Source organism: Chinchilla lanigera, unplaced genomic scaffold, assembly GCF_000276665.1.
Source record: "Chinchilla lanigera isolate Chin_1 unplaced genomic scaffold, ChiLan1.0 scaffold00003, whole genome shotgun sequence".
Taxonomy (NCBI): domain Eukaryota; kingdom Metazoa; phylum Chordata; class Mammalia; order Rodentia; family Chinchillidae; genus Chinchilla; species Chinchilla lanigera.
The window spans coordinates 31,425,498-31,439,739 of record NW_004955404.1 but is presented as its reverse complement, the minus strand read 5'-3'; the positions used below and the strand labels follow the sequence as shown (position 1 = coordinate 31,439,739).

The following is a 14,242-nucleotide window of genomic DNA, read 5'->3' as shown; positions in this document are numbered from 1 at the left end:
AAGTATTCACCAGTCTATGAAATTATATCTTGTTTATTTTAAAGATAAAAGAATGAAAACATATTAACAAATACATACATTTAGAAAATAACACAAAAACAATGCAAGCAATGCAGAATTAAGTCCATGAAATTATATGATCGTAATGATACTTTTTTAATAACAGGAGGTCAGTTTAAATGTAAAAAATGCTGTGAGTATAAGCCAAAGCAGACTTTATTTTAGAATTTCTGAATACATAATTTAAATTTAAACACTTAGGATATTACAAAACACTTGATTTCTTAAGAGAAGTGCTTTTAGGCAGACCCCCTCCCCCATACACACACACACACACACACACACACACACGCAGATCTGGATCATTTCTTTTTAGTTTTCGTGCCATATTTGTTCCTTGTTTATGGTCTGAAGAGTAATTTCTTAATTTATTTACATGTATATGTGCAAATTAGGTGTGGAAGAAAAGTAATTTGGCCTTTTAGGATCTAGTCTCTTTGATTCTCCCTTCTTTCCCTGAAGTAGTTACATCTTTTTTTTTTTCTTCTTTTTCTTATGGTATTGGGGATTAAACCCGGGGAATACTGAGCTACATTTCCAGCATTCTCCCTTTTTAAGATAGGGTCTTCCTAAGTTACCCAGGCTGTTCTTAAATAGCATCCTGAGTACCTGGGAATACAAGTGTACACCACTGTACCAGTCTTCCCGAACTATTCATAAATTTGACAGTTCGATTCTTACAGATCTGACTTGTTTGAGGGGAATACAGATAACAATTATAATAGATGTGCTCCTGTGAATCAGTTCAATTAGTTGACACATGAAGGGTACAGTAGCGTTTCATGTTATAGAAAACACCGAAATTGCATCCAGGTGTCATGAGTTGTCTGTGGCTTTGACAGTCACTAGTTATGTGGCTGTGGACAAGTCATCTGAGTTCTTATGCTTATGAATATTAAAAGTCTATGGGCTGTGTGTCTACTTAGCTCACTCAGTCTTCTTTTTAATTGAGAGGATTTAAAAATCAGAATCAAAATGTTTTAAAATTTCTTAAAATGAATGCCTATATCTAATTCTTTCATGCAACAGTCATTCATTAAACTAGTTAGTGTTCCCTTCTGAAAAATGAACATTTCATGTGCTTTTTTAAGTTCCTAGGGTTTCTATAGAGCATATTCTAGGTATTTTGGAACTGTAGTGAGGCTTGCAGGCATAGCTATGTTTTCATTATATTCATCTTTTTATTGCTTATTTTTAGTAATAAAGCATTTTAAATTAAAATGTATACATTGTTTTTAGATATAATGCTCTTCACACTATATAGACTACAGTAGTATAAACCAAAAAAAATTGCATGCTCACTTTATTGTAATACTAATTCTGTTGTAGTGATTGGAATCAGACCTGCAAAATGCCATGTAAAATGGTGTATGTGAAGTCACGTTGTATTATTGCAGTACCCATACAATCAGCATAGGGGGCATAGGTCACTGTTGGTGTCCTGGCAAAAATTGATGTCATTAATAGTTTTAATGAAATAATAATTTAAGGTGTTTCATACTCCTTATCAGAACTGAGGAAATAAGTTACTAGATGATGAGAAAGCTTACTAAGAAAGTGAGCTGTTCTTCAAACTTTTCTAAAAGATTCAAGGATACGGTAGACTGTAGATATTTAATCTTGTCCAGTTAGTATGGAAAATAGTTTGAAAATTAGATATTTAGCTCCATGTTTATCTCAGAGTTTGGATTTTCATATTTCAAAGTAAAGGTAATTTAAGTTAGGTTACATATGGGCCTATACCCCAGCTAATATTACAAATATTTAAAAGTTGCTCTGTGTATATTTAATCTTTATGATTCTAGGAAGAAGACCTAAAAATTTCAAGGATCCATGATAGCGCACTTCATTTCAAAGACTTTTCATCTCTTGAAATGATATTGCCTGGGACCAGGGCTGTATCTCAGTGATAGAGAATTTGCCTAGGATTTGATTCCCAGGACTGCAAATAATAATAGTAATAGTAATAATAATAAATGATACTACTTGAAAATCTTTCCCTGAGTTATATAAACTAAAAATTCCTTAAGATTGAAGAATATATTGTTATGACTATATTATGAATTAATTTATCTTTATAAATTATATAGTTAGGGTTGCATATATATGGAGAGAGTAGGAAAGAGCTCATTTAGCATTAGGAGGCAGAAATAAGTATGGCTAATTTAAAAAATCAGAATCATTGGTTCTAATGTTTAACAGCACAACATATTAAATACTTTACTAAGTACTAACTGTAGTGGCACTGGTGCAATTCTAATCCAAAAATCCAAAATCTGAATTTGATTAGGAATGATCAGGTGGTAGTCTATACAGATAATCATCGTTGTCATCATCATCCTGATAACAACAACTCTGAACTCTGAGACATTTCTGATCTCAACCATTTTGGGCAAAAGATACTCAAGTTGTAGTTCCAAAGAGAACCAGTCATAATATAGCAGTATACCATCTTATTTTTAGTGTACAACATTAGTCATGTAGAGATGCAATCCTTGATATGTGGAGCTCATTCAGCAGGCTATATATCTTGGGATTATCATCCTTTCTTTCATTCTTTGCTCTGTTATCTAAGTTTATATTGAAAAACATGAAAGCAAAAATAGGGCTAAAAATAAATAACAATATTTAAGCTAGAAGTATATCTTCATCTTTAGAAATTTTCATTATTTTCATCTTATAGGTTTATTGTGAAGACTGATAGCATCTATAAATTAGAATATCTGGTGTACAATAGTAAGCATTAACATTGCTGTTGACCATCAAACATCTAAAGATACTTGTGTGTGTGTTTTCACCAGAGTATGGTTTATAATTGTAAAAAACTAAAAAACAATCTAAAGGCCTAATAGTGTCCCTGGACACAGTAATGTCTTTATAGTACATCTGTTTAAAGAGTATATGTTGCCATGAAAAAGCATGTGGAAATATACTTGAGATAGGTAGATACCTAAAATATACAGGTAATGACAAAAGCAGCTTGAAGAATACCATTACCTTTTGTAAAAAACCAAGTAACTAGAAACTTCAACAAATTATGGGAAACCAAATTTAGGTTATAAATACCTGTGAGCAGCCCCAAAGGAAAAGTTACATCCACTATCCATAGTCCTCCCTGGATAAATAGGCTGGGGACAAGGCAGGAAAGAACCCTAAGGTGCAGGCCAAGGGGAGGGATATGGTGGTCACTGTGGGAAAGTCACCAAGCCTGGATTTTTCTCTTAAGCAGAGTAGGGCCTTGGGAATGAACAAAGCCTTAGGGCAGAAAAACCTTTCTGGGGAAGTAATCCACTACCCAATGATCTCTCTATGAGAAATGTCTACTACTGGACAGTATTCCTGAGAAAGCTTTGTCCTCAACATCCAGAACCTGTCTGTGACAAGCTGAAGCATAACAACAAAGAGTATCTCCATATCCCTACCATTAGACTGGAGAACACCATAAACAAATATCAAAAGTGTGGAGAGGAGTTATTAACATGGAGAAGGAACTTTGCTGAGGCATCAGTTCTGAGTATAAGCCTACAACTGTTTATGGAGCAAGAATATTGAAAACAATCACACAGCTCCACCTCCCACCACTGGTACATGAAGTTTAAACTAATGATGTGCTGAGAATAACCATAACAACAATAAAACCCAAAGAGCTTAACTTCTGAATAGATTGACTCATCCTTGCATAATGAAGTCATAGCAAAAGATGAGGCATGCCCATTACTAGGCATGAAGATCACTTTTATCACTTTCTGTGCTTCTGTACAAGGTGTCTTCTAACCAAAAGATTACAAAACCAGAAAAACATCAATAATACTGTCAAGAGACAAAATAATCAACAGAATCAAACTTATATGTGTTAGAATTATCAGGGAATTTAACTGTGTTAATGGCTCAAGTGGAGAAAGTGAAAATCACATACCAACAGATGGGGAGCTCATTATCAGAGCTGGAAACTGTGTGAAAGGATCAATTGGAAATGCTAATAAAAAAGTACCAGAGATGAAGAATATCTTTACCAGTGGATTCAACGAAGTTGAGAAATGAATCACTGAAAATAATGAAATTACCCAAACTGACCTACAAAATGACCCCCACAAAAAAGTAGTGAGAAAAAAAAAAACAGAAAAACAGAGCATCTAAGCTGTTGGCCAATTTCAGCTGATCTAATACATAAAAATAGAATCTTGAAGCTGGGAGAGGGAGAGAGATGACAGAGAGTGGGGTATGGTGGGATGGGGTGGGAGAGTGGCCTTGGGATGGAAAAAATACTGAAGAATGGCTATTTTTCCAAACATAATTAAAGACATCAAACTATATCTTCAAGAATAGTACTGTAAATACCAGGTAGAAGAAGTATACCCAGACTAAAGTATGAGTGCACGCACGCACGCACACACATACACACACACACCCCAAAACACATTCAAACTGCTAGAACACTAAATAGAAATGTTTAAGGCAGATGAAACAGGTATATCCAGAGGAACAAAGGTAAGAATTATAGCAGACTTTGCATCTGAAATTGTGCTAGTAGGAATACAATAGAATATTCTAAGGGCTGAAAGAGTTGACCAGAACAAAAATACCTTTCAAAAATAGAGAAATAAAACCTTTAAAAGAACTCATTACTACATTCCCTACACTATAGGAAATGTAAAAGAATTTCTTTGTGCAGAAGTACAAGGCAGAAACTTGGATCTAAATAAAGACTTAGAAAGTGCTAGAAGTAGAACAAATGAAGGTAAATATAAAATTTATTCTGATTTTAAATTGCTGTGATTTTAAATAGTAATATAAAGTTATAGCCTGTATGAAGGCATATGATGATAGCACAAAGGATGGGGAGAAGAAATTGTGATAATGCTACTGTGAGGTTCTTTCCCTCCATGTAAGGGGGAGTATTATGTGAAGGTATACTGTGACTAAAGATATTGTAAATCCCAGACCAATTAAAAGTTAAAAATGTAAACAAGAACCCCATTATAAAGCTAACTAGGATTATAAAAATAATCCCCCAAAAGGCAGAAAAGGGAACAAAGAACAGACTGAAAAAATACAAAAGTGAGTATACATTTTGACCCAACCCATAAAAAATACGTAAATGTGGATCCCAAAGTCAGTGGTGTATTAGTTCAGTTACCACTTCCAGAGAATGTGGATGAGCAAACAGTATGCAGTGGAATTGCCCCCAGGAGAAGATGTGGATGGGTTTCATGTTACCAATGTGGGGAAACTGCCCAGACCAGCATTCTTTCATCCTTGTCACCGCCTGTGCTTTCTAGGAGATCATCAGAAAGACAGGAATTGAAACTTTAGAGAGAAAAATATACGTGTGGCTGGAAGATCCAAGAACATAGGCCTGTCCATTGTCATGCTGCTGCATCAGGTCAGAGACCATGAGTGGTCAGGAGATGGCACAACAGTGACCATAGGGCCCAGGTACACACCCAGGGAACAACTGAAGACCCAGACTCAGCTGGCTGATGTTACCGTGGTCACTGCAAGTGGGCCTTCTGTGATAAGTGCGGAATGTCTTCGGCAGAGTGGTTTGTGCCCTAATTGTTGACATATTTGAGAGAACAGCTTCTTGGAGATACATACATAGGAATATATGTGATTTAACCTTTGTTGATTGAATCCTGTCTCTTTGCAGTCATTATACTGGTCCATTTTCTCTCTTCAAACATTTATCACTTTATTGTGGAAAATGCAAGTAGTTTGGGATGACAGACTGGGCACAAGACACTATTCTTTGAGACCAAAAGCTAGATAAGGAACTAAAGATGAATCGCATATTGTGGCTATAAGAAAAAGAAAGAAAACTTGTAATTGGTGTTCATGAAACTAGAACATCCAGTGAAAGGAAGAGACAGACAGCTACTGGCCACACCCAGGCTGAAGAACCAGGCATGGAGTCCACACTGGGAGGGCAAAGTTGATGGACTGGACCAAGTCCAAAGCCCCGGACCGAGGAGGGTGTTTCCTCAACAAGGGCATGTGAAGTTAGAACTGATGGACTGAGTGTGCTTATGTACCAGGAAGAAAGGGAGACGTAAGATACAAAAAAGTTTTTCTTTAACATCAGGAAAAAAAAGCCAAACCCAAACTTTTATTGTAATAAGAGCTGTAAGTTACCAGTTCCTGAAACAGTCAGTTCCCTCTCTCCGCAATGATTAGGATGATGGATAAAAATATAATTATCTATTAATTCTTACCCCATTTTAATGATAAAAATATTTTGCATCCTTTTGAAAATTATTACTATTTTAATAGATCAAACACCACACATGTAAGTAGCTGTGATTGTTGTGAGCATGTGTGCTCTGGGGAGGTGTTACCTTCCTCCTAATGTTCAGTACTATTGTAGAGAATGTCTGTTTATTGAATATAGGATTGGGCTCTAATGTTTCTTCCACTTCTGAGATTGTTACTCTATATTTTAATTTATGAAATAGAGCTTTAAAAAATATAATGTGTACATATATCTATTATAAAGGTGTTTAAATTTATTTGTGATATTCTCTGGGGGAGGTTAACGGAAAAAGACATTACCGAACCTGAAAAGGCTGGAGTATAGAGAGCTTGTGTGTGGATTAGTTCCTTAGACATATTCAAGATTCTTGTATTATTTTCATTGTGTTAAATGTAATACTTTCAAATAGGAAAGGGACTGTTAAATCCACTCATTCATTCAAGAAAAAAATTACATGAAAATAAAATGTAAATGCTTTAAACATCCACACTGACAGAAAAATTATCAGGTTGGTTAAAAAAAAAAAACTCACAGGCTGTCTACAAAAAAGTCACTTTAAAAGGTATAGAAATACTATAATCAATGAGAAGAATGGGAAAAATGTATTATAATCACTAATCAAAAGAAAGTTGGAGTCCCTATATTAACAATAGATGAAGCAGATTTCAAAGCAAGAACTATTTAAAACAAGAACTATTATCTATGGTAAAAGATAATACATAAATGTTACCTACTGAGGAGACATAATATATGTATAACAGAATTTGTGTATGCAGCTAAAACTTCAAAGTCTCTTCATATATGAGGCGAAATGAATTGAGACAAATCTGCATTTATAGTTCTGTATTTCAGTACTTTCAGTGATCAGCAGAACAGCAAACAGAAAATTGCCAAGGACGCAAATGACGTAAACAACATTATCAGGCAACTTGGCCTTTTGTTACTTATCAAACATTCATCCAACAACAGGTGAATATACATTCTTTTCAAGTATGCATGAGATGTTCACCAAGATAACATATATTCGGGTTCAGAAAATAAACCTTAACAAATTTAAAATATTTGAAATCATATAATGTTTTCTAGCAATAACGGAATTAAGTTGGAAGTACATAACAAAAACATATGGAAAGTCCCAAAATATTTAGAAATTAGCATGCTTCTAAATAACTCATGAGGGGCTGGGGATTTAGCTCAGCGGCAAAAGCGCTTGCCTGGCAAGCGCAAGGTCGTGAGTTCGGTTCCCGGTACCGGAGAAAAACCAAAAAAAAAATAAATAAAAAATAAATAAATAACTCATGGATCAAGAAAGAATTCACAATGGAAATTAGAAAATATTTTTAATAGAATAAAAAATATCAATTTACAAAGTTCAGCTAAGCAGGGGTTAGAGAAAAATCTATAAGCTATAAATGCTTACAGTAGCAAAAGCAGAGGTTAGAAACTAGCACTACATGCTTATGAATAGAAAAGAAAGACTTCAAGTCAGTGATTTTTACCTTACAGTAGCAAAAGAAGAGCAAATTAAACTCAAAAAAAGCAGAAAGGAGAAATAAAAATAAAAGCAAATGATCAGTGAAATTCATTGATACTAGAAGTCTTGATCAATCAGTAGGGGGAGAAAAAGAAATAAAGGATATATGAGAGGTAGTAAGGGAGAGGTAAAATTGCTCCTATTCACAGAAAGTATGAAATGTAATGAAATGAGCTGGAAATGTTTCAGGTTGAAAGACACATGACATGACAAGTAAGTTTAATATCTGCTTGTACATTAGACCCTGGGGGAAAATGCTGTAAAAGACATGATCATGATCACTGATAACACTACAATATGGATGGGATATTAGACAAAAATATTATATAGGATGTGATAAGAAAATAAGGTGACTATATAAAATTTTAAAATTTTTGGTACATGTGTAGAACTTAGTGACCATATTCAGTTTGGGGGAATGATACATATACCTATTACATAGTAATCATTTTAACTCCCCCTTTCCTCCCCACTCTCCCTACTCTCTCCTTCTCCAGATCTCCTTATCATCCTTACAGAGTCTACCTACCTCCCTGTTTCTTAGCATGACTCTTATTTTGCTCTTGAAATAATTTAAATTTTGGGTCTCTCATATTAGAAAAACCATGTGACATTTAACTTGTGTCTAATTTATTTCACTGTGTTGTGTTCTCAAAATTCACCCATTTTCCTACAAATGACTCAAATTTGTCCTTCTTTATGGTTGAGTAGTAATCCATTATTTATATATACTAATTTTTCTTTATCCATATCTGTTGGTTGTCATATAGGCCTCTTCCATGATTTAGCTATTGTGAGTTTTACAGCTGTAAGTGTGGGTATGCATGTAACACTACAGTATGATGAGTTGAACTCTTGAGAAGATACGAAGAAGAGGTATGGCTGGGTCGGGTGGAATTTGTACTTTTAATGTTTTGAGGAATCTTCATACTGATTTCCACAGTAGTCATGCTAGTTTATATTCCCAACAATGTAGAAGGGTTCCTTTATTCCTATAACCTGGCCGGCATTGTTGTTTCTTGAGAACTTATTGAAAGCCATTCTTATTGGAGTTAGGTGGAATCAAAGGTTGGTATCTCTAATGACCAAAGATGGTAAACATTTTTTCATGTATTTATTGGCTGTTTATATATCTTCTTCTTTTGAGAATGGTCTATTAAAATTTTAAAAATTAAAAAATTTATTACAATAAAAGACGTACAGTAATATCTCAGTTCACTAATGCGTCTGTTCATAATCAGAAGCTTTTGTCAAAACTTTGCTTCTGTTTTTGAACTCTGCTTTGGGTGACTAACATGACCTTGGCCATCTTCCCTGTATGAGTGCAAACACAGCCATCTTCCCCAAAATGGTGGAATTAAATTAAGCTTGTGAACCAAGGTACCATTGCCACTATTCCCCCTCAAAATACTCTCTCTTGCTTGAACACATTTATTCCATTGTTCTTACTACTTCTTGAAGCAGTTCTGGACGTTCTCTTTCATGTGTGTGTTTTTGTGGCTGCCTTGATGTCCTGAATCAATTAAAAATATTTATAACAATTTCTGCCTCATCCACTTAATTTGCCAGATCTGGCTCCATAGGATTTCTAGCTTTTCCTCAAAGTCAAAATGACATGAAAGGTAAATGTTTTGAATCAATTTAGGACATCAAGGCAGCCTTGACAGTGCAACTAAAGACACTTATGAAAGAGAGGAATTCTAGAACTGATTCACAAAGTGGCAAGAAGGATAACATAAGTGTGTTGGAAGCAAGGGGAATAGTTTGAGGAGTGTTAAAGGCAAAGTATCTTTTACTGTAATAAATTTTTTTAATTCACATATTCATAATTTTAAATTTAAGTATTCATATTGATTCACACTGAATCAATAAAAATGTGGGGGTGGTAACTGCATTGCTCTTACTATAGGAGAATTCTCTTAGTCTTAGGAAATCTAAATTATTCATATGAGTTTTGCATTGTAGATCCAACCAACAGTGACTTGAAAATATTGTTTTAAAAAATACTACAGTTGTGACAATATTAAACGTGTACCAACTTTTCTTCTTGTCATTACATCCTAAAAAGTACAATATAATAATTAGGTGTAATATGTACTTCACAGTTGATTTAAAGTATATGGGAAGATGTGATTTGATTATATGGAAATACTGACATTTTATTTTGTTTGTTTTTTGAGACCAGATCTTCCTATGTATTCTATGCCCATGAACTCACTGTGTTAGTTAAGGCTGAACTCAAGGCAATCCTCCTTTCTCAGCCTCCTGAGTGCTGGGATTACAAATGTGGCCACAATGCCTGGCTTATGATATTTTATGAAAGAGACATGAACATACACAGATGTTGGTATCCTAGGGTTCCTGGAACCAGACCCTTATGGATACTGAGAGACAATTGTATTTAAGGGCACAGGACCATGATGAGCATAACTTACCCTCAGTAATTCAGGTGAAAAACTGTGTGTGTGACAAGAGGAAGAAAATGTAAGTACAGATGATGAAACAAATGTGGGTGAAATGTCATGAGCAGGTCTTTCTTCTAGTATTCCTGCTTTTGTAACTATAAATTTGAAATGATTTTCTGAAAGTTTTAAATTTTGTCTTTAATAATGCCAAAAGGAAAAGGCCATCAATACTTGAAGTTGAATCAGATCCTAGGCTTGACAACCTAGTCTTCTAAACATATTCTACTCATTCCTATTTTTGTTCTTTTTCTCACATTGAATTTTTTCGCCAGGAATACCTTTCCTGTTTTACCTATCCTAACCTTCCACATTTATCAGTGTACAACTCTGGTTTAATAATCTGTCCTTCCACACTCCCATTTCTTTTTCTCTTGCATTAATTTCTTCTGTTTTCTCCTTCTGTCTTCCTCTTATTTAAATGTAATCTGATCAAATGTAGCAAATTGCAAATCTACGTCTGTGAGAGCAGAAACTTTATTATATATACATATACTGCCATAAAGAGCCAGGCTTATAATTCACTTAGGTATTTATGAGCAACAGAAGTGGTCTCAACCATATTTTTCAACCCTCATCAAAATCCTAGTTTTATTTTAGGTTCATGTATTGCTTGTATAGATCAAAAGTAGTACCAACTATGATCCTAGAATTTTCAAGATTGAAGAGGTTTTAAAAATCATTCAGAGCAAAACTTCTCATTTTCCTTAAGAATCTATATTCTGGTTAGTGAAATTTATTATTACTAAGCAAGGACTTAGGTCCCTTTTCTTTTTATTTCTTCTCAGTATGGTCATAATTGTAATTTTTGTCGTATTACATTAAATTATTTTTATTTAATATACTGGTATTTATTGAAGATGACAGTTATAGATCATTTAGATTAACGTTAATAAGTTAGTTTTTGAACGCATGTATATTTTGTGGAAAACTGTTGGGCTAGATTTGGCTTTCATAGCACAATAGTGTTCTAACGGGTAATTCTCCAAATACCTAAACTTATGAGAATTACTGCTCTGCTTATTAGAGTCTGATATGTAAGTTAGCATTAAAGTCTTTCTCTTGGTCGTATACATTACACATCATAGTGATTACGATCACTGGACTTGGGTTGGAGGTGCAGCTTAGTGGTAAAAGTTTGCTTAGTATGCTCAAGGCCTTGGGCTCTGTCTCCAGCACTGAAATAAAAGAAAGTACTGAACTTTTGGCTGGGGATTTAGCTCAGCGGCAAAAGCGCCTGCCTGGCAAGCGCAAGGTCGTGAGTTCGGTTCCCAGTACCGGAGAAAAAAAAGTACTGAACTTTAGAAACGGAACCTGATTTTCTGGGCTTCATTCTCTGCTGTGCCACTTACAGGCAGTGTGATGTTGGTTGTGTCACTTAATCCATTTGTAAAGTGGAAATAGTTGACTGTTATCTCAGGGGAGACTGGAAATGTAAATGAATTGATATATCTAAAGGGCTTAAAAGAATGCCTACATAAATGATACACATTTTAATTAGTAATATTGTTTACTAAAAGATCATAAACAGCCAGGCATTTTCCCTGTAACTTGCCAGCACAAATAAGGGGATCATATGTTCAGCTCATCATCATCAGAGGAGTTAATTTTACCCTTGCTTACATTTTAAAGGTTGTTGTTGTTGTTTTTCTCCTTAGAGTTTATGCCTGCTAAGGAATTCTTTTTAACATTGCCTGTCAGCATGTGGTTTTCTTCTATCCATTATTCTTCCTGTGCTTTGTATGTGTTGCATGGCTTGTAGATGGTAGCATTTTTAAAACAATTTGATAAAATAATTCTATTTTAGCTTTTAAATATTAGGTTCCATGAGTCTGCTCTACACATGAGGCTAAGTTGATACTTCAGATGTACACTTACAGAAGCTATAACATATAACCTTATACAATACTCGGTTATATATTTCCCCTTTACACATTTTTAACCAATATTCATATGTCATCTTTAAAGATTAGGGTTATTAAAAGTAGTAGACCATATGAATACAAGTATGACCATACGTTGCTTTTAAGCATAAATGATCACCCAGTGACGTGGTCTAAGTAAAATATTCTCTTTTTTAATTATGTAGTCCTCCTCGCCATCTTCATCACAGCCTCATTCTAGCCACTGCAGAACGAAGGCCTCATCATTGTGTCACCATGCATCCCTGCCCTGGGTCAAACGTAACCATGTAGGCCCTGCAAAGGCTACCAGTCCATCTCTCCGTCTTCGTCGCTGGCGACCCTTCTTACGCCTACCATCTTTGGGTCTCCATTCTGTTGTAAGTGTAGTCAATCTTCCATCTCTTCTTCCAGTGACAAGGGCAGTCTTTTTATTTATTTATTTTTCCCTGAACGTCTTCAGTCTTCAAAGTGCTTTCTCTTGATTCACTCAACCATTCGCTTTTTCTTCCCGACAAGATTGCAAGCATACTGATATGCTTTGCAGTCTAGCTTGACTTTCACCCCAGTGCCTTGGTGAGCATCCATCTTCCCACGCCATATTCTGCACACATAAGGTTGCCTGCCTGTTGATGTGTACTGATCAACATTCATGGTAATGTTTAAGTTCCTGTCAGTTGTTAAAAGTGACTGTGTGTTTTCTTAACCTTCAGCTTTCTGATTTCATTTAGTTGACTCAGGTCAACAAATGCTGTGTACCTTCTGAGTTCTTTGTCAACTATTACTTTAAGGTTTTTTGGTTTTTTGTCTTTTTTTTTTCATATTTCTGAGCATGACTTGTCTCTTGCCATGCTCATGGGGTCACTTTACTTACTCTGTCCTCAGTCTAAATCCTTCATGGTGTAGGGTGTTTCATCTAAGCTATTTTATTCCCTGAGGTGGCTCAGGTACTTGGTTTAATCTTGATCTGATCTTCCCTGCCTATTCAGTTTCTACAGATCTTTTCCAAGTAGGAGCTGAAGATTTTCCCTTTGTGCATTGATACAGCCTTCCCACAAATTCTATTATTTCTCTTTTGTAACCTAAAAAATATTAGCAAACTACTAAAAAGTACATTTGTTTTTGTAATCCTAATTATCTTAAATGTTGAGGTTGATTATGGAATTTTAGTAATTATCATAATTGAAATAAACTGCAGAATTAAGCAACTACAACTCTTGGTCTTTCTGATGTTTCAGACTATTAAAGGCATTGACTGGTTTAGCAGAGCCTATCTAGAAATGCAATATCTGAAAGTTTTGATGTGTGCCATATGTGATAAGAAACGACATTTTATAAATCGTGGACTGTTGAAGCCAGGGGAAATTTTATTACACAAACATTTTAACCCTTAAGAACAGTTAGAAGTTAATGTTGAACGTTCTTTCCTCCCATTTATTTGCTTTTCCAGAGCTGTATTTAAACTATGGAGTTTCAACACTTTTTCTTAAACATTTGCTTCCATCAAACATCAGTGTGATTGTCCAATAGCCTTTCATTTGTGCTGAGTATCAACAAACTGGAGTCTCTGTTTCATTACCGTCATTGAGTTTCAGCATTCTTTTGTCATTTTTATTTATTTATCCATTTGATATTTGTTGTTTTTCTAATGTGCTATATGCTGTTTGACATAGAGATACAGGGTGATTTGGTGAATAGAGTAAAATCTAATTTTGTAAATTTTCACTGGGCGGAATTGGTTTAATTGTAAATATGAAATTTTTTTGTACTTAAAAGCATTGTAAATATAATGAACATGTTATAAAATTTAACAGTTCCAGATTTATATTTTCAATGTAATGTTGATATTGCTCCATATTAATTCCACTGCCTGACAGCCTCATATTTTCGTAGCATAATGAATAAGAACACTTATTTTGAGGCCACATTGCCTGAGTTTTGTTCTAGAGTCCATTGTGTTTAGCTGTTAACCTGGAAAATGTTACTGTTACTAAATGCCTCTCTACATCAGCTTTCTTGAGAGTAAGATGGGTGT

General features: G+C 34.8%; 1 protein-coding gene across 2 annotated transcripts in view; it reads left to right on the top strand.

Moving 5' to 3' along the window:
• Nucleotides 1-14,242, top strand: part of Uchl3 (ubiquitin carboxyl-terminal esterase L3 (ubiquitin thiolesterase)) — a 51,130-nt gene that overhangs the window by 25,466 nt on the left and 11,422 nt on the right. Inside the window, exon 7 of one of the 2 annotated variants that reach the window (XM_013516573.1) lies at nucleotides 12,396-12,587. The exons of the other annotated variant lie outside the window; for it this stretch is intronic. Coding sequence (XP_013372027.1) covers nucleotides 12,396-12,587 — 192 coding nt within the window. The remainder of the gene's footprint in view (nucleotides 1-12,395; nucleotides 12,588-14,242) is intronic. 2 annotated transcript variants of the gene reach the window in all.